The 18,965-nt window shown below is 55.3% G+C and overlaps 11 protein-coding genes across 11 annotated transcripts; 7 read left to right on the top strand and 4 right to left on the bottom strand.

Annotated features, from left to right (window-relative positions):
- Positions 1-286: 286 nt before the first annotated feature.
- On the top strand, positions 287-1,492 carry HPODL_02843 (uncharacterized protein; the record flags this gene model as incomplete). The annotated part of the gene is made up of 1 exon (XM_014077165.1): positions 287-1,492. One exon carries the CDS (start codon positions 287-289, stop codon positions 1,490-1,492), a length of 1,206 nt encoding a protein of 401 aa, XP_013932640.1.
- Positions 1,473-5,285, bottom strand: HPODL_02842 (DNA repair protein RAD50; the record flags this gene model as incomplete). Its single annotated transcript, XM_014077164.1, has 1 exon — positions 1,473-5,285. One exon carries the CDS (start codon positions 5,283-5,285, stop codon positions 1,473-1,475), a length of 3,813 nt encoding a protein of 1,270 aa, XP_013932639.1.
- A 46-nt stretch (positions 5,286-5,331) lies between these two features.
- Positions 5,332-7,620, top strand: HPODL_02841 (Cysteine--tRNA ligase; the record flags this gene model as incomplete). The annotated part of the gene is made up of 1 exon (XM_014077163.1): positions 5,332-7,620. One exon carries the CDS (start codon positions 5,332-5,334, stop codon positions 7,618-7,620), a length of 2,289 nt encoding a protein of 762 aa, XP_013932638.1.
- Positions 7,621-8,433: 813 nt separating this feature from the next.
- Positions 8,434-9,399, top strand: HPODL_02840 (uncharacterized protein; the record flags this gene model as incomplete). Its single annotated transcript, XM_014077162.1, has 1 exon — positions 8,434-9,399. One exon carries the CDS (start codon positions 8,434-8,436, stop codon positions 9,397-9,399), a length of 966 nt encoding a protein of 321 aa, XP_013932637.1.
- Positions 9,400-9,462: 63 nt separating this feature from the next.
- On the bottom strand, positions 9,463-10,629 carry HPODL_02839 (Component of the commitment complex; the record flags this gene model as incomplete). The annotated part of the gene is made up of 1 exon (XM_014077161.1): positions 9,463-10,629. One exon carries the CDS (start codon positions 10,627-10,629, stop codon positions 9,463-9,465), a length of 1,167 nt encoding a protein of 388 aa, XP_013932636.1.
- Positions 10,630-10,684: 55 nt separating this feature from the next.
- Positions 10,685-11,008, top strand: HPODL_02838 (uncharacterized protein; the record flags this gene model as incomplete). The annotated part of the gene is made up of 1 exon (XM_014077160.1): positions 10,685-11,008. One exon carries the CDS (start codon positions 10,685-10,687, stop codon positions 11,006-11,008), a length of 324 nt encoding a protein of 107 aa, XP_013932635.1.
- A 61-nt stretch (positions 11,009-11,069) lies between these two features.
- HPODL_02837 (uncharacterized protein) lies at positions 11,070-12,524 on the bottom strand (the record flags this gene model as incomplete). Its single annotated transcript, XM_014077159.1, has 1 exon — positions 11,070-12,524. One exon carries the CDS (start codon positions 12,522-12,524, stop codon positions 11,070-11,072), a length of 1,455 nt encoding a protein of 484 aa, XP_013932634.1.
- A 772-nt stretch (positions 12,525-13,296) lies between these two features.
- Positions 13,297-13,764, top strand: HPODL_02836 (Conserved hypothetical membrane protein; the record flags this gene model as incomplete). The annotated part of the gene is made up of 1 exon (XM_014077158.1): positions 13,297-13,764. One exon carries the CDS (start codon positions 13,297-13,299, stop codon positions 13,762-13,764), a length of 468 nt encoding a protein of 155 aa, XP_013932633.1.
- A 17-nt stretch (positions 13,765-13,781) lies between these two features.
- On the bottom strand, positions 13,782-15,344 carry HPODL_02835 (D-lactate dehydrogenase [cytochrome] 2, mitochondrial; the record flags this gene model as incomplete). Its single annotated transcript, XM_014077157.1, has 1 exon — positions 13,782-15,344. One exon carries the CDS (start codon positions 15,342-15,344, stop codon positions 13,782-13,784), a length of 1,563 nt encoding a protein of 520 aa, XP_013932632.1.
- A 497-nt stretch (positions 15,345-15,841) lies between these two features.
- On the top strand, positions 15,842-17,845 carry HPODL_02834 (uncharacterized protein; the record flags this gene model as incomplete). The annotated part of the gene is made up of 1 exon (XM_014077156.1): positions 15,842-17,845. One exon carries the CDS (start codon positions 15,842-15,844, stop codon positions 17,843-17,845), a length of 2,004 nt encoding a protein of 667 aa, XP_013932631.1.
- Positions 17,846-17,907: 62 nt separating this feature from the next.
- Positions 17,908-18,963, top strand: HPODL_02833 (COP9 signalosome complex subunit 5; the record flags this gene model as incomplete). The annotated part of the gene is made up of 1 exon (XM_014077155.1): positions 17,908-18,963. One exon carries the CDS (start codon positions 17,908-17,910, stop codon positions 18,961-18,963), a length of 1,056 nt encoding a protein of 351 aa, XP_013932630.1.
- Positions 18,964-18,965: the final 2 nt, after the last annotated feature.

Below are 18,965 nucleotides of genomic sequence, written 5' to 3'. Positions count from 1 at the left end.
GTTTTTGTCTTATATAATAAATAGGCTACCTGGACCCGGAGGCCTGCATGGGGTGAGCGGAGAAATGACGTATATGGGGGGTTACCCGGCCATGGAGCAGGACGTACGGTAGAGGATGGCCAGCACAGAGAGCGTGGCTGGCGAGTGGCCGTGGACACGGCGGCAACGGTCTGAGCTTTGCGTGGCGGCGGCACTTTGTTTCTGGTTTGCAATTTAACACCGTTGAAATTCATTTCTCCGGTGTCAAAATAAATATTTTTTCTACAGTTATTTATTTATCTATAATATGGATCTTCTGGGCGACATTGTCGAGCACGACACGTCCACAGAGCCCCAGGCGCCTGTTCCAGCAATTTCTGGGTCCGCCACAGGGTTCCCTGTCGCGGCCAAGAGAAAGCCTGTGCGGCAGCGGAAAACGACAGAGCGTTCATCTAATGGACTCTCTGAAAAAGAGCAGATCCACCTCGAAAACATCGAGCGACTAAGCAAGATGTCTGGAGAGGAGCGCGAGCAGGCAAAGGAGGAGCTGATCAACACGCTAGACCCGAAAATTTTGCAAATGCTGTTGAAAAGAGCAGAGCCAGACAAGAACGAGCCGCGTAGTGCTGAGGCAGATAGCGACAGCGACTCGGCAGCGAGCCCAGGGCTGAAACCCGCGCTGCGCAGGGACAGTGTCTCGTCGGCAGACAAAAAAGTGCGATTCAACAACGAGGCGTCCGTCAAGTACGTCAAACCCTCGTCGCCGCTGGCAATGCCGAAATCGAGCAAAGAGGACGAGGAATGGGAGGATATCGAGTATCTGGACGACTCCGGGCCGAGCTTCGAGGAGGCCCAGCGGCTGAAACAGGCGTCGGTGCATTTCCCCAGACCGAGCGGCGAGAATCTCGAGAAACTCGACATAAACGACCCGGACTTCAACGACAAGTTGCACGAGAAGTTCTTCCCGGACCTGCCCAAGGACCCCAAGACGTTGGAGTGGATGAAACCGGCGCCGGAGACGCCGAAACAGGTGACGTACAACGCGGTTGCGGAGCTGCGGTTTGACTTGAATGGGGATCTAATCACGTCGGAGAACATAGAGAAACACGCCCAGGCTCCGGAGTTGCGCCATCACGCAGCAAGCCCAGAGTTGCCCGGGTACACGCTTGCGGAGCTGGCACACTACCTGCGGTCGGCGTTCCCCGGGCAACGGTGCATTGCGCTGCGCACGCTGGGCCGCGTGCTGTACAAGCTCGGACAGGCCGAGTACGAGGTGGTGGACGAGGATAACCAGACTCAGGACTTGGCGGAGTTTGAGCGGCGGTGCTGGGGGCTCGTGATCGACCTCAAGATCGTCGATGTCATCAGCGAGTATGCGTCGGACCGCCAGCGGAATTTGAGCGTCAAGAACTACGCGATCGAGGCGCTGTATCTGTGGAAGCAGGGCGGCGGCGACGGCAAGATGCAGGCTGTGCTGGACGAGCGAGAGGCGGCTAATCGTCGAGCTGGCTGATCTGGACCTTGTTAATGGTGGAGTTGAGCCGCTCGTTGCGGATCACCTTATAATAGTGGTCGGTGAAGTCGACGGCGTTCATGGCGCGCAGAAACTTCTCGTCGTGCGTGATGACAATGAGCTGGAAGTTGCGCTGTGTTGCGCGCTCCTGGATGATATTGGCGAGCGCCTTGGCGAGCGACTCGATGTTGTCGTCGTCCAGGTTGGTTGTGGGCTCGTCGAGCGCGATCATGCCGAAGTTGAGCCCGAAACACTCGGCCAGTGCGAGCCGGATGATCAGCGCCGCCAGCACGCGCTGGCCCGCAGAGCACCGCCCCCGCATGTCCAGCTCGGTCCCGTTTTTCACCATCACCACGCGGTAGTTGTACGAGCGCATCGTTGCCGCCGTGCTGGACTTGATCGGGTCTGCCCGCACCATGATGCTGTCCACGTCGTTGCCCATGTACGTTTTTTTCCATAGCTCGTCAATGATCCGGTTGATCTCCTTCATCTTCACCTGGTGGAACTCCATCACCGCAGAGTCGATGGCCTTGTAGTATGTGGTCAGGTCTGTCACCATCGACAGCTTCGTCTGCAGGCTTGCGTACTCCTTGGTATACCGCTCGTCAATATCCTTGTAGTCGCGTTGCAGCTCGTGTTTCACCGATTGGATCTGCCGCGATAGCTGGGTCATCTCGCCCAGCTTGGTGGAATACTCGCTCTGGAGCTGTGTCTGGCGCGCGCGCAGCTGCTTGCTCTGCGCCACGTACTCGTCTCGTCGCGATTCGGCCTGCTGCTGCGCGAGCTCTGCGATCGTTGCCCGCACCTCACTTTGCTGCTGCTCGAGCGCCAGCAGGTCCAGGTTGTACCGCAGGTTGCGCTCCGCGTTGTCGGCGTCCTTGAGATCGTTCTCGAGCTCTCGCAGCTGCACGCCCAACGCGTCGAGCTCAACCTCATCGCGCGCTATCTGCTCCCGTAGCCGCGCAGACTCCTGCTCAAACGTCGTCTGGCCCGCGTGCTTCTGTTCAAATTCGCGGATTTGCGCGTCCAGCGCAGCAATCTGGGCCTGTGTCTGCCGTAGCCGCTCAAGTTCCGGCAAGAGCTGCGCCAGCTCGTCCTCTCCGCGCCGCTTCAGCTCGCCGTACCGTTCCTGCTGCGCCGCATGGCTCGCACGTAGCACGGAAGCCGCCTGCTCCGTCCGGTCCAGCGTTGCACGCAGCTGCCCGATCTCCGTCTCGAGCTCGTGCAGCGACTTGCGCACGTTCACGTTGTCCAGGTCCGACTTCTCCAGCTCGATGATCGCCAGTCGCCGGTCCTTGATCATGCTCTCCAGCCCCATCAGCCTGCGCGAATACTGCTCGCGATCGGCAACGTGCCGCTCTAACACCAATCGCAGCCGCTTCATCTCGCTGCTCGTCTGCGCCTGTGCCAGCTCCAGCTCCTCCATGGATTGCAGTTGCCCGCCAAATAAGGCCATGTCGTCCTTTAGGCCCTGCAACTGCCGTTGCAACGAGACCTGTTCGTCCCGCAGCCTTGTAACCTCGTCCACCGCGGATAGCAGCGACGCAAGCTGGGACTTGTGGGCCTGCTGCTCGTCCAAGTCACGCTGCTCACTCTCAAACTGTTCGCGGGCAACCGTCTCACGCTCTCGAGCAGCCTCCACGTCCTTTTGCAGCTGCTCCAGCTCCACAGCCAGCTTCCTGTGTCGCTCAACTTTGCCCGACACCTCTTTGAGCCGGTCCAGCTTGTCCCGTGCAGCTCGCAGCGCTTCTTCTGCAGAATGGTCGCTCTCCAAAACACTCGTCTGCTTTGCAAGCAGCTCCAACACCCGGCTCTTCTCGTCCGCCGCCCCAAACTCCCGGTGGCACAGCAGACATGCGTTCTTGTGGTTGATGAGGTCAATCGCGCGCTTGTTGAAGCCAATGCAGTATTCTCGCACCTTGAAGCCGCCGTCACAGTCGCTGAACTCGTACTCGGCGTCCTCCAGCAGCTCTTCAAACTGTGCGAGCGGCGCTGCGCCAAGAACCGTGCGAACATCTTTCTCGAGCGCGGCGAGCTCGTCGCGCGAGCCAGCAAGCTGCTGCGCGCCGTTGCGGTGAGTGATTGCCGCCTCGTTCAGGGTCTCGCGCAACTCCTGCACACGGCTAGCTTTCTCCAGCACCGCGGCCTCTGTCTGTTTGTAGCGGGCCATGAATGCGTCCACGTCGCGCGTCTCGAGCCGCGAGTAAGCATTCTCCAGCTTCTGCTCCACGGATTCCAGATTTCGCCGTAAATAATACACTTTTGCCGTGCTGTCGGACTGTCTGCTGGCCTGACTCACCTTCCGGAGCAGATCCTCCTGCTCCACCTCCAATTGGCGGATCTGTTTCTCGGTCTGGGCGATTTTCTCGTTGATGGCGGCCAGCGGGCTCGAGTCGCGCAACTGCTGCAGCTCTAATTCCTCGGCAGCGAGCTCGGTACGCTCGCGTTCGAGCCTAGCCTGATTCGAGCTCGAAAGAGACAGGATCTGCTGGAACTTGGCGCGTTTCGTTTCCAACGCGTCGACGTCGTTGCGAACATACTCGGCATGCTGCGCTTCGCGCGCAAGCTCCTCCTTGAGCGTTGTGAGCTCGAACTCGACGTCCTCGAGAGCAGCCTTATGCGCAGCCTCCTTGTCAGCGTATTCGGCCGCCAGCGCGTCCAGCCGCGTCTGGTCCAACTGCTGCTCAAGTCGCTGTTTCTCGCTGCGGTTTTGCTCGTGCCGCTCAAATAGGCCGCGCAATCGGCCCTCCTCGCGCACAGAAGTGTTGTATTCTTCTCGCGCACGGGCAAGTTGCGCGCTTCGAGACTCTATCTGCACGCGCAGCTGCTCAACAGCGCTCCTCTTCTCAACTAGCACGTTGGCAAAGTTGTCGAGCTGCTCGCGGATCTGCGCATCGGGCAAGTCGACGCGCGTCGTCGTCGACCGGATCACGTCCATCTGCTGCGCGAGACTGCTCTCCTGCTGCCGCAGGTACTCCAGTCGACTGATCGTTTTCTCGTAGTCCTGGTTCGTCGCAAACAACCGATCGGCCTCTTTGTTGACCGCTTCGATCTCGCGCGCAAGCGTCTCGGACTCGGCATTCAGCCGATCGACCTGACGGTTCAGCTCGGCGACTTGCGCGTGTTTGTGGTGCGCGCGCGCACGGTCGTTCCGCAAGTGCTCGACCGTGTTGTTGATCACGCGGATATCGACGTTCATCTCCTTCTGGATGGCCCGAAACGTCTCCAGCACCTTGATGAACTTGACCGAGTCGAAGATCTCGTCGAATCGCTTCTTGAGACTCGCCGAGTCGCTGATCGGCCACAGACTCTCGTCCTGGTGGCAGAAAATCACGTAGTTGAGCACGGCGCGCGAGACGCCGAGCTGCTGCGGCACGGCGGTTTCGATATCGGCCATTTTCGACGTGACGGTCTGTTTTTCGCCGTTATGGATGGCCACGAGCTGGTTTTCGCGGGTTTTAAAGCTGGTGGTCCCCGTGCGTGCGTTCTTGAACGCGGCGAGCGACTTAGTGAGCACCATGCTCGTGCGATTGACGTTCTGAAACGCGAGCTTGACCTGAGCCTTTGTCTCTGTGGCGCCTGTCATGCTGGGATCGTTGACAAAGGCGCCATTTTTCGAGTTGGGGGGAAGATCGCCCGTGGTGGCGTACCGCAGGGCCTCGATGATGGTTGTTTTGCCCGAGCCGTTGGCACCAACAATGAGCGTGAGCGGACGCTCGAACTGGATGGTCTCGTGCGTATCGCCGCTGAAAGAGCGTACGCCCGAGACAGACAGTTTGTAGATGCTGGCCATGGAAAGGGGAGGTACTTACATAAGCGGGTGTGGAAAAAAAAAAACCATGAAAATTTGGGCATTTTCTGCGGCAAGAACAAAGCTTCACACACACTCTTCTTTTGCCCTGTCCAAACTGTTCATGACGACGTGGGTGCAGCCAGAAAAATTACCGGACGCGCCCCTGGTGCTCTACAATACGCTCACGCGGTCGAAGGTGCCGTTCGTGCCCAGCTCCAGCGATGAAGTCACCTGGTACAGCTGTGGGCCGACCGTGTACAACTCGTCGCACATGGGCCATGCCCGGAACTACGTGACAATTGATATTAATCGCCGCATTTTGCAGGACTATTTTGGCTACAACGTCAAGTTTGTGCAGAATGTGACCGACATTGACGACAAGATCATCATCAAGGCCAGACAGGAGCATCTGTTTGGCGAGTTTGCCCGCAAACACAGCGCTGTGGACTCCCAGTTGCGCGAGACGGCGCAGCGCGCGCTGGCGGCGTATCTGGCGAAAAACTTGCCCGAATACGAAGGTACCGTGCCCTTCGACGAGTGGGCGCGCTCGCTCGACCTGGCAGCTCTCGGTCTGCAGAAACCCAAGCTGCCTATGCATGTGAAGGCGTGTGTGGCGGCGAGCGAGGCGATTGCCCGCGAGACCGACCTGACGCTGTTTTTGGAGCAAACCAAAGACGTGATCGTGCCCGAGCTCGACAAGGAGCTCGGCCACACGGTTACAGACCCAGAGATCTTCAAGGCGTGCTCGTCGTTCTGGGAGCACAAGTACGACGAGGACATGGCTGCGCTGAACGTGCTGCCGCCGACGATCGTCACGCGCGTGTCGGAGTACGTGCCTGAGATCGTGGCGTTTGTGCAGCAGATCATCGACAAGGGCTATGCGTACGCGACGAGCGACGGGTCTGTATATTTCAACGTGGCCAAGTTTGACAAGGACCCGGCGCATGAATACGCCAAGCTACAGCCGTGGTCGAAGGGCAACCTGGAGCTGCTCGAGGACGGCGAAGGGTCGCTGTCGGCGGCGCAAGGTAAGCTGAATGCGTCCGACTTTGCGCTGTGGAAGGCGTCCAAGGCGGGCGAGCCGTCTTGGCCATCGCCATGGGGGCCTGGCCGTCCCGGTTGGCACATCGAGTGCTCGGTCATGGCGGCCGACTTTGTTGGTGACAAGCTCGACATCCACTCGGGCGGCATCGACCTTGCGTTCCCGCACCACGACAACGAGCTGGCGCAGAGCGAGGCCCATTACGACTGCAAGCAGTGGGTCAACTACTTCCTGCACACGGGACATCTGCACATTGAGGGCCAGAAAATGTCCAAGTCGCTGAAAAACTTTATCACCATCGAGGAGGCGCTGGGCCGGTACTCTGCGCGGCAGCTGCGGCTGTGTTTTGCGCTGGTGCAGTGGAACAATGCGCTGGACTTCAAGGAGAGTTTGTTGAATGAGGTGCGGTCGACGGAGTCGTCGCTCAGCAAGTTCTTCAAGAACGTGCGCGCAATCAAGGCCGACACCGACCACCGTCTGCGCGCGGGCGAGGTGATCTCGAAGAAGTACGGGCAGCTGGAGAAACGGCTCGTTGCAGAACTCGCGCAGTGCAAGAAGAACGTGCACGCCGCGTTCTGTGACAACCTGTCCACGCCGCAGGCGCTGCGCGCTCTGCTGGAGCTCGTCAACAGTGCCAACACCTACATCGGCGCTGTGGGAGCAGATCTGCGCGTCGAGCCGCTCGTCCAGAGTGCTCTTTACATCACGAGGATCCTGCGTGTGCTTGGTTTCGACACAAGAAAGGACGGCCTTGGCTGGGAGGACGAGCAGGCTGATACGAGCTCGGGCAACTTGGAAGAGGCGCTGATGCCATATCTGAAGGTGTTGTCGAATTTCCGGGACCTGGTGCGCAGCTCGGCGATCGCAAAGGCAGACTACAAAGTGTTTTTGGACGCCACCGACACGCTCAGAGACAAGGAGTTGCTCCAGCTGAATGTTTCTCTGGACGACCGTGCGGGTCAAGGAGCCCTGATCAAGTTTTTGAACGAGAGCGAAAAACAGGAGCTGCTAAGACAGCAGGAGGAGAAAGAGCAACAGCAGCTGGAAAAGGAGAGACGGCGGTTGGAGCAGCTGCGGCTGAAGGAGGAGAAGGAGAGGGAGATGCTGGCCAAGGCGAAGATCAACCCGGCAGAGATGTTCAAGACCGAGGAGTACAAAAAAATATACTCTGAATGGGACGAGAACGGACTGCCTGTGAAACTTGTGAGCGGGGAAGAGGTGACCAAGAGCGCCAGGAAGAAGCTGGCAAAACAGCAGGAGCAACAGCGTCGGCTGTTCGAGGCCCATAGGTAGATAGATGCTATATGCAGTAAGCTATTGTTTAAATCTGTGAGATTCCGATTTTGGCAAAAAACGGCTACATTTCGCAATCTACTCCGGCGCCACTAAATCGCGGGGAGAAGGAACAAAGTATCGCGAGACCGTGGTGGACAGTACGTCATTTTGAGGTGGCTCGGTGCACATGACTCATGAATCACCAAGCAAGTGGTGCGATTATTGACTGGGGGTGTGTAATACATGCAGTAACCCTGAGGGTGGTATTCCAGGGAAAGCGACCTATGACGCTTATTTAGCAACCTTTGTAGAGGTTACGCACTCCAGCGGTGTTGGTCCGGTGTGGGTACGCACACTCACGGAGACTTACACTCCGTCGGACTGGGCTCCGAGCTGAAACTTCTGCACCCCGTTTTCACGGGTTGGCCCCGTAGAAACCCGGGTCCAAAATGTCCGCGTGATGATTCCCTTTTAACAGCCCGCGTTACGGAGCAGCGCGCGGTACGCATGGGGCCAATCAAACGCATCGGACCACCACCAAAACAGGGTCATGTGCGTATCTAGCCCGACATGTGATTACAGCCTGAGCCGTGTTCGTCGCGTCCAGGTACCCCATCATTCCCCCCGTGGCTCAACCGCGGGGCGTCTTGTTCCCGAACCGGAAACTCATACACGGTCCGGACTTACGGACATCGGAGTTCCCCCCTCACAGTCCCGCACCCCATGATATGTCCCTCCAACATTAATGGGTGCATTTTCCGTGGAGACTACCCAAGAGGTTATTGCATGGTACTATAAATCGGGCATATTTTCCCCCAAATCTCAAATTCCATGTCTATTCAAAACTACGTCAAGTCCAGAGTCCCCATCACGGACCTTTCCAACTACTCGCTATCGCTCAACGATAACATCCCCACCTACAATGCGCCGCTGCCCAGCGTGCCTCGCATCAGCCTTCCCACGCTGCCCAAACTCTCTCTGCCAAAGCCCGAGCCACAGGCACCAAAAATGCTGGCGCCTAACCACCCGCCAAAGCCTTACTCCAAGTTCGACCTCCTGCTCCAGACAGCAGCAATGCACAGCGTCCACAGCGAAAATCCCACCGCAACGCCTAATTATGTCTTAGCTCCGAAAACGACGCACACCTCGCCCAAACTGGAGATTTCCAATCTGGTCATTCAAACAACGCCTCAACAAAGACCCACGCCCGAGCTCACCTCCATCAAGCTGGCGTCGCCTTCCGCAGCGTCCAAAAGGCAACGGTCCGGCCCTTCGTGTGACTGCTGCCGCGCGCGCAAAATCAAGTGCGACTCCGAGATCTTTGTGCTAGCCGAGCTGCCGAAAAAGAGGTCCGCAGCGGCCCCTACCGGCTCCGAAATCGCCAGCTGCAAGTTCCTGTACGAAGACGAGCACGGGTACCAATATTTCGAGATCGACACGTCGCAGTACCAGAACCAGCGCTTCAACACCAAGCTGAGCCGGTTCAGGTACCTCAAATTCAAACCGTGCTCCGCGTGCAGCTCGAAAAAGCTCGCGTGCTGTTTTTCCAAAGGATTCACCAGAAACGACATCATTAAATTCAACAAGTCCGAACGCATGCACCAGACGCCCGAAAAGGACGAGCCCAAAGACGAAGTGTCGCTACCGATCGTGATGGGCTCGTACGGCAAGCACCCCAAGAAAACTTCCTGCAACACTTGCAGGTTCAAGAAAATCAAATGTATCAAGCTCGAAGACAAACCGTCATCCGACTGTCTGAGCTGCTCGAAGAAACATTTGGAGTGCGCTTATGTGTAACATAGATACCTTAATGATTATGAAGCATGACTCAATTAGTGTCGGAATTCACATGGAAACGTATCAGTCCGTATCGGCTTTTTTCGTAATTGGTAGCTTGAGATGTTTGGGCATGGGTGGAGGCGCCATTTTGGGCGGCGGACTCATCTTTGGCGGCGGCGGAGCAAACATCGGCGTGGTGCCCAGCTTCATCCCGGGCGGAGCGGCAATGGCTGGCGGGGAGGACGAAACAGCTGGGGCATCAGCAGTGGAGACAGCCTCCGGCGCAGCATTAGACCACTCGATCTGTGTCATCTCTGACTGAGCGTACCCATCGGCCTCTCCTTCCAGATCGCGCATCATCATCTCAAGGTCTCTGCCGTGTCTTGCCGTCTCCTCCAGGTCCGCCTTACAGTCGCGTGCCAGATGGCCAATGTTGCCGCAGCGCGAACACACCAACGACTGAGCAAAATTTTGTTTCCCGAGATTTGGACACTCGTACCTCTTGTGGCCCTTCTCGCCGCAGTTCAGACACAGTTTCTCGTCCGAAGCCCGCAGTGTTCCGTTCAGAATGGCAAGCTGCTTGAGCTGGTCCCGTTTGTGCTCGTTCTGGCCCTCGGGAGCGCTGATCGCGCCCTGGATGATCTCGCTGCACAGCTTCATGGCCTTCTGGATCTTCTCTTCCGAGTCGGCCGTGATGAGGCAGTGCAAGTCGTCGTCTAGATTGTTTTGGTCCGGTCGTATAAGGGCCGTGTTTTTACCTTCTTTCACAGACCCTTTGCCTCTGATCCCGATCTTTGCGCCGCTTTTTTCCTGGATCTTCTTCAACGTGTGGCCTCTGGGCCCCATCAACAGCCCGATAAAGTTGATTTCGGGGTGCTCACGGGCCGGAATGTACAATTTGTCACTTGTCTTGGTCTGTCTGCGATAATCTGGAGGAGGCCGGTAGTCGGGGATGTTTCGCAGCGCGTTTTCTATCAAGCGGCCTCTTTCGGTCTCAAACCGTCTTCTGTAGCGCTGTTCACGCGTGTTGGTTCTTTTCCCGCTCGCATCGTACACCGGTGGCGGAGACGGGGACCTTGTTCTTGTGGGAGGAACAAAAGAATCTGTCTGGATCATCCGGTTGATTTCCTCGATCCGCACCATAACCTGCACGGCCTCGAGCTGTTCTGGTGTCAGGGACACATTTAGTAGCGTTGGGACTTCGAACCCGTCCAGTCTTGCGACTCTTTGTGGTTCCCCAGAAAACATTAAAAAATAATTAAAATAATTTTTTTATATATATTAAATTAAATTATTATTTCCCATGGCTCCTCTTCAGCAAGTGTCTAGACACGGCGGGCCAAACAAGTGTTTTGGTCTTTTCCAAAGTGCATTGGAGTGTATGACCAGCTCCACCACTGCCGACAGAACGGAATGCCTGCCGCTGCGACAGGACTACATCGAGTGTCGCAAACACCGTCTGGAGACGTACAAGATGTTCATTGTGGAGCAACACCTCAACGAGCGCGAGGACCTGGATAGAGACGAGGTCGGTGCGCCATACCTGAAGAGACGGGACTTTCTTACGCCAAAGACGCTCGGACTCGCCGACGGAGAAGACAAGCCGATCCTCACTCACAAATTCTAGGCTGGTGAGGGGAAGCCAAATACTCTAAATATTTATTTTATTTATTTATTCACAGATCTCGTTATAAATCGCCGTCCGTCTCGCTTTCGCCTATACTCTCATTGAATACTGCCAAATTGTCCTCCTCATTGGAATCTGGTTCCATGATGTTGTAGTCGTAATTCGTCTCCTGTGCCTTGGTGCCTATCACGTTGGCCTGGAATTTCGTCTCGTCGTCCTTTCTCTCGTTCTCGTCTTTCTCGTAAAACTCGATCTTGAGCTCGTGCACTATGTCGAAACATTCCGCCAGCAGCGCGTTCAACGTCCCCTGGCCCTCGGGTATTTGTCCGTCAATCATAAACTTCCCGTCCTCTCGCATGTTGTCCACGGACGCCAGCTTCATCTGGTACGGATACAGCTCGCGGATCGACGAAATCCCTCCCATCCGTTTCAAATCCAAAAGACACCGCCGCACCGTCGTCAGCTGGTTGTGCAGCGGCTGCAGACTCTCGCTGACAGGCTCAGAGCTCTCCAAAAGCTTGTATATTATGGCATAGCACCGTCTGAGTAGGTACAGCAGCACAGCCTGGCCGCGCAGCTCTTTCTTGCCGAAGTAGCCGTCCACACGCAGTTTGTCGATCTGGTTGAGCGTTCGCTGGTAATTGAAGATGTCTGTTGTTCGAAGGACCCATCTTCTGGTGACAAGCAGGTTTTCAAGCGTCGACTTGAGTTTTTCTAGCTGGTTATAAATGTCGGCGAGCTCTGGACTCACCATGTCCTCGCCGATCTTCATGTCCTGGATGAGATAGTGACAGTCATCAATGAGCCCCTTTAACACTCCCTCACCCTTAGGATGATCCTCTTTGGAGAACTCGAGCTCGCACGCGAGCTGGATCTGTTCCAGCTGATTGGAAAACACCTTGAGGTCGTCTCTGTTGGCGGCGTCGTCGCTCGTGATCACCTCCAGTATGCGGTACTTGAGCGTGATCAGTCTGTCCATGATTTTCTGCACATTTTTGGGCAGCTTGTTGATTTTGTCCTCCAGAACTCTATACTCCCTATAAGACTGCTCTAGCTTGCTCTTCAGCAGACTGAGCTCTTCCGAAGACGTGGTTTCGTCCGAGTTGATAATCTTGGCAATCTCGTCCAGCCGGTCTCTGATCGGGTCCAGATCCTGGTGCGTGAAGATCTCGTTTTCGTTCAGGTGCTCAAGCAATCGTTGCACAGTGGACAGCGAAGCATACGTAGCAGGCGCCGTGTTCTTCAATCCGCACGTGACAAAGCACAGACTCAGCAATTGGAAAATCTCGTCCACCAGGATGTCCACCTTGTTGGGGTACTCGCCTTCGGCGGCCCCTTCTGTGGGCCGAATTGCCCGCAGCTCTTTGACTTTGCTCAGGACCTGGTCATATATTTCTCCTATGCTCTTGGAATTCATATATGTCTTGTGGTCGCGCTTGATTAGCGACAGACGTTGCCGGATGGCGGTCAACTCATCGTATATGGCCTTTTCGAGAGGCGGGACGGTGGTATGCATCAACAGAAAGAATAGGATAATTGGCTTTTTTTTTTGAGTGTTTTTTTTTTCCTGACCGTCGATCGACGGCACCCGACGCGGTCGCGCGCCGCCAACCCCCCATTCCTTTTTCACTCCTTTAAAAACTTTTCTAAAACAACAAGCTTCTTCACCTTAAACACATCGCCGGATTCTTTCGTTTTTGATCTATCGCGCAAGCGCGACCCCGGACTTTCGTTACACCATGAAGACAAACCTATTTATTTTCGCTTTGATACCCGCGACTTCGGCCTTGTCCAGCATCGGTTGCTTTTCCGACATCCCTTCCTCTTATGTGTCCAAGGGCACCTACACCTGGCAGTCGAGCTCCCATTGCTCGTCAGAGTGCTCCGCCTACAAATACATCGCCCTGACAAACGGAAATGAGTGCTATTGCGGCGATGAAGAGCCGTCGTCGTCCGACTCCTCAAATAGCTGTGACACCTCTTGTGTTGGGTATCCATCTGAGAAGTGCGGAGGTAGCGACGCCTACACGGTGTACGGGCTGAGCGACAACGACGTGTACGAGAACTCGTCGAGCTCGGGCTCGTCATCGAGCACCAGCTCGTCCCGCGTGTCGTCCAGCACGTCGTCCTCAGCCTCGTCGTCGTCGTCCGTCCCGTCGTCGTCGTCGTCGAACACCGCACAAACAACACATTCAACCAGCTCCTCCAGCTCCACACAGGAATCCACATCCTCAACACAAACACCCACAACGAGCTCCCAAAGCTCGAGCTCGTCCACGTCTCCAACCATGACCGCCACGGTGCTCACGTCGACGGTGAGCGAGGAGGGCTCGAAACAGACCACGGTGGTGTATATCACGCAATCCACAAGCTTGTCGTCTGCATCCGCATCCGCAGACTCGAGCTCGCGCTCGGGCTCCAAATCGTCAAACAAGGGAGCCATCATCGGAGGAGCCGTGGGCGGCGCTGTCGGGGCGTCGATCCTGATCGGCGGAATTTTCTTCTTGATTTTCAGAAGACGCCGCGACAGCGGCGACGACACGGCCGTGGACGATCTCGCGTACGAGGAGGCGCTCAAGTCAAACCGCGATCCGTTTGCCTCTGCCGAAGACGACCTCTACTCTTCCGACAACGGGTCTGGGTCTGGGCGAATAATGCTCGGCCGCAGACGCCTGAGCGACGGCTCGCTCGCCGACGCGGCCGACTACTACAAAAAAGTGCTCAAAGTTGCGAATCCCGACGACGATAAGAATTAGGTTCAATTTTTCTGTTTCTATAAGTACTTGTATGGGTTCATGATTCCCTGCGGATCAAACTTGCTTTTGATATCTTTCATCAACGCAATTTCCACCTCCGACTTGGAGTAGCCGATGTAGTTTTTCTTCTGGAAGCCCAGACCGTGCTCCGCGGAAATCGACCCGTGGTGGTCGCTGATCCACTGGTAAACGTACGGCTCCAGACATTTTTCCACCGTTTTATTGTACTCTCTCACAATAACGTTCACATGGACGTTGCCGTCGCCAATGTGGCCGTAGCCGACAACGTCGACGACTGGCTTCGACGCGTCGCTGATCGAGCGCAGCCCGTGCTCGTCCAGTCTCGCCCGCAAAACCTCGATCAGGTCGTACATCACCGGCAGAGGCAGCGAAACGTCGTACTTGTACACTCCGCCGTCCATATTACTAGCTTCACTGATACCTTCTCTCCAGGTCCAAAGAGTTTTGAGCTGCGACTCGTCCTGTGACACCACGCCGTCTGCGACCGTGCCGTCCTCCATGATCGACTCCAAAAACGTCTCCAGCTTGGCGTCGTCGTGCTCTTTGCACGAGCCAGACGTCTCAATCAACACATAGAACGGATACTCTGGCACGTCGACGTCTGGGTCATCCTGGGCGAGCGGATGCGACGTCTTGAGGAACCGCTTGGCCTGCCACTGCGACTGTCTGTCCATGAACTCAAACGCAGACAAAACCTCGCACAGCTCCGACCTGGCTCTTTTGAAAGTGTTCTGCACAGCCTCGTATGACTCCAGTCCGAGAAATGCAATGTTGACGGCTTTGGGCCGTGCTGGACACAGGATCGAGACGCCTGTGATGACGCCGAGCGTGCCCTCCGAGCCGATAAATAGCTGTTTCAGGTCGTAGCCCGTGTTGTCCTTCCGCAGGGCGTTCATACTGTCGTAGATGGTGCCGTCTGGTAGCACCACCTCCAGACCCAGCACAGAGCCGTGCAAAGAGCCGTATCGCAGCAGCCGCAGGCCGCCAGCGTTGGCCGCAACATTGCCGCCGATGTGGCACGAACCCTTGGCGCCCAGGTCGAGCGGGAAGATGTAGCCATTCTCCGCGAGAAAGTTGTCGGCATTTTCCAAAATTAAGCCTGCGTCCGCTTTCAGAATACCCGACGTGTGGTCGAACGAGCGGATCTTGTTCATCCCGCTCAGCGACAGCACGATCTCGTCGAAAACGGGCACAGACCCGCCCACAAGCCCCGTGTTGCCGCCCTGGGGCACCAGGGCCAGCTTGTGCTCGTGGCAGTACTTCACGATCTCTGACACCTGCTGCGTGGTCTTGGGCTTGACACATAGCGACGACTGTCCGCGGTACTTGCGCATCTGGTCCTCGTTGTAGAACAGAAGGTCGTCCTGGTCGGTCACGACGGCGGACTCGCCAACCACAGACTTGAAGAAGTCGACTGTCTGCGGCGTGATCTGGCCGAAGTCCAGCCGCTTTACCTGCGGATACGACTCTGCTGTGAGGCGAACGGTGGACGACCAACGCAGTAGCGCGCCCACAGGCCCAGCAACGCGCGCTTTCGAGACTCTCTGCAGCATCAGCATTATATTTTGGAAGAAATATTTCAACTAGTCAGTGAGTTTTTCATCACCACATGACATAAGCAATGCATAATGTGCCGATGCCATATTCCAACGCCATAGTGGAGCCGGAGTTTGGCAGTGCTCCACTGTCTGGTGCAAGGTGTGCGCGATCACCACCATGGCCACCATTTCTCCGTTCGAGGCTACCTCTTTCTTTTGTCTTTGACTCATCCCGGAGAAATGGAGCAAGTCCACCTGGCTGGCCATAAAAAACCCCCAGTGGTCACCACCCCGATCGCAAGATCTGATCCGTGCATATCTCACCTAGCCCAGCGACTATCGGCCCCGCGACGTTGCAATAAAATCTGCAAATCTCATATTCTGCTTGCTTGCCACAAATCCGTGACCCTGTCGGAGTATCAGTGGAAAAAAAAATTTAGGGGCAAGATAAGAGGGGCCACGAAAAGAAAAAGTTTAACGACCTTGTTGGACCTGTTTATTTGCCGCTAAAACAAAAGATGGACGCCGGCGACACAAGCTTCGGGACTGCCACCGCGGTAAGCTCGCTCACATCGTCCAAGCTCAACTCGCCGATGATCATGTCGAGAGCCTCGTCCTCGTCCGCGTTGACGTCCGCCATCTCTATCCCGGGCCAGACCATGAATTTGCACGTGGTGAATAGCAACGGATCGGAGCAGAACCAGCTGAATTTGCTGCCCTCCAAGGGCGATACGGGCAGCGAGGCTCTGAAGCTGGCTATCATCTGCGTGGGGCTTCCAGCCACTGGCAAATCGTATATTACTAAGAAGCTTCAGCGATATCTCAACTGGATGCAATACAACACAAAAATCTTCAACGTGGGCAACACGCGGCGCCAGAAAAACGCCAAGCCCAGCGGGTACCCCGTCCAAGGCCCGACGCTCGACAGGACCAGCCACGACGCCAATTTTTTCGATCACTCCAACAAAGACTCCTTCCACCAGAGAGAACAGTGGGCACGCGAGACGCTCGACGACCTGATCCAGTTCCTGCTGGTTGAACAGGGCAACGTTGGCATTTTCGACGCTACAAATACAACCAAGGCCCGCAGATCGTGGATTATCGAGACGATCACCAAACGCACCGAGGGCGCCGTGAAAATCCTGTTTCTAGAAAGCATCTGCACGGACCAGGAGCTGATCGAGAAGAATATCCGTCTGAAGCTGAGCGGACCAGATTACAAGGACATGGACAGAGACCTGGCCTTGAACGACTTTCGCAATAGACTCAAGAACTACCAAGCCGTCTACGAAACCATCGACGAGGAGGAAGAGCTGGAAAACGAAAAGTACGACATCCAGTACGTCAAGATTATGAACGCCGGAAAGAAGGTTGTCTCGTACAACATCAGCGGATATCTTTCGTCGCAGTGCGTTTTCTTCCTTTTGAACTTCAACTTGTCTGACCGGCAGATTTGGCTGACCGTCAACGGCGAGTCGGAGTTCAACTTGGCGAATAGAAAGGGAGGCGATTCTAAGCTAACCAAAAGAGGCGAGCAATTTGCTAGAGCATTGCCAAAGTTCATTTGCAAAAAGAGACAAGAGTTTAAGCTCCGCCACCTTAATAAAGAATATGTCAACGACGAGTTTTCATTCCACACCAAACCGCAACTGGAGCAAGAATTCAATATCTGGACATCCAATCTCAAGCGTACGTTGCAGACAGCCTCATACTTCCCACAAGAAAAGGACGGAGGCGATTTCCATTTCAAGTCGTTCCGCATGCTGAACGACCTAGGCTGCGGCTCGCTGGACTCCATCACCGAAGAGGAGTTCAGGACCAAGTATGTGGATGAGTACAGGTCGCAAATGGCGGAGAAACTGACTTATAGATATCCAGGGCTTGGAGGAGAGTCGTACTTAGATGTGATATCCAGACTGCGGCCCATGATCGTGGAGCTGGAGCGTTTGCGCGACAACGTCCTGATCATTTCGCACAGAGTGATTACGAGGGTATTACTTTGCTATTTCATGAACCTGAACAAGGAGATGCTGACGGAGCTGGACGTCCAGCACGGCTATATTTACTGCATAGAGCCCAAGCCATATGGGCTGGACCTCAAGATCTGGCAGTACGACGAGATGACCGACGATTTCTACGAAGTGGATGAGATTGAGCTGATGAAGAAGAAGCGGAAACGGGTTTCAATCTCCATCGGGAGCAATTTCAGACCGATCTTCAAGAAAACTGTCTCGCCAGACTCATCAATTAGCTCGTCTGAGTACTCCAGTTCATCGGAGGAGGAAGAGGATGGAATGCGCCGCAGAGGACCGAACGTCTATCGCGGCACGGATGGCATCGAGCCCGAGTCCTATGAGTTCTCCAAGATGCACTCTGATACAGCATCGGAGGATCTCGACACCGTCATAATGGACGAGAGGTCTCCTGCAGACCAGGATATAGAGCACCAGGTCGATGAAATCCTTAAAAACGAAAAATTGGTTGGGCTGCTTCGGGAGAAGCTGCAGAACCTCGCTTTATAGATTTAATAAATAATTTCCTTGATTTCATTTAAATTTATTTTATTTTATTAATTTAATTTTTTATGGCACATTGGGTGGATGTTGGTGTCACGCTGTCGCAGCTGGCTGAAGCAGACACCGACAAGCTGCTTCCGGCCAATGAAAGCAACATTGGCCTTGGAGTGACTCCTAAAGACCAGGTGCGCAAGTTCTACGAGCAGAGCTCAGACAACAAGACATTGGAGTCTAAAGCCTGGCTGACCGACCCGCATTTTTTCCATACTGTGCACATCAGCAGTCTGGCGCTGATGAAAATGAGTCTCCATGCACGCTCAGGCGGGTCCATCGAGATCATGGGCATGATGACGGGCAAGATCTTCGACGGCAACATTGTTGTCCTGGACAGCTATCCTCTTCCCGTGCAGGGAACTGAGAGCCGTGTGAACCCGCTCAACGAGGCGTACGAGTTTATGTTGCAATTTCTAGAACATCAGAAGAAGCAGTCCAATCGGTCGGAGAATATTGTTGGCTGGTACCACTCTCACCCTGGTTTTGGCTGCTGGCTATCTGGAATTGATGTCAAGACACAGGAACTGAACCAGGGATTCCAGGATCCGTACGTCGCTGTCGTGATCGACCCGGAGAAGTCGCGAAAACAGGGGTTTGTGGATATCGGAGCGTTTCGCACGTACTACCCTGAGCATCTTGCGATGCTGGAGACGCAGCAACCGAAGTCAGCAAAACGCGACCTGGGCCACCACGCAGACAAATATTACTCTTTGGACGTGAGCATTTTCAAGTCCGAGAAAGACGAGCAGGTTTTCGAGAGCCTAAATTCAAAATTCTGGTACAAAGATCTGGTGCAGGCGCCGGAGCAGGACCAGTTGCTGGAGATAAATAAAATTAGCCAAGTCTCGAAACAAATCAGTCGACTAAAGCCTGTTGTGAAAAAAAGCGTGGGGCCGCCAAACTCGGCGAGCTCGACAGGAGCCCCGGAAACCATGCTACATCGCTATGAATCGGAAAAAGTGTCCAAGTCCGAGGAGCAGGCTAAAAACATTGGCCTGCTGCTCAACTCGCTCGCCATGACCGAATACGATCGCATCTTGAAGACGGAGGTCTCTCGTCTCCGCAGGTAGCC

Source organism: Ogataea parapolymorpha, chromosome VII (genome assembly GCF_000187245.1).
Source record: "Ogataea parapolymorpha DL-1 chromosome VII, whole genome shotgun sequence".
Lineage (NCBI taxonomy): Eukaryota > Fungi > Ascomycota > Pichiomycetes > Pichiales > Pichiaceae > Ogataea > Ogataea parapolymorpha.
The sequence above is the reverse complement of the archived record's forward strand: the minus strand, read 5'-3'. Positions and strand labels throughout refer to the sequence as shown.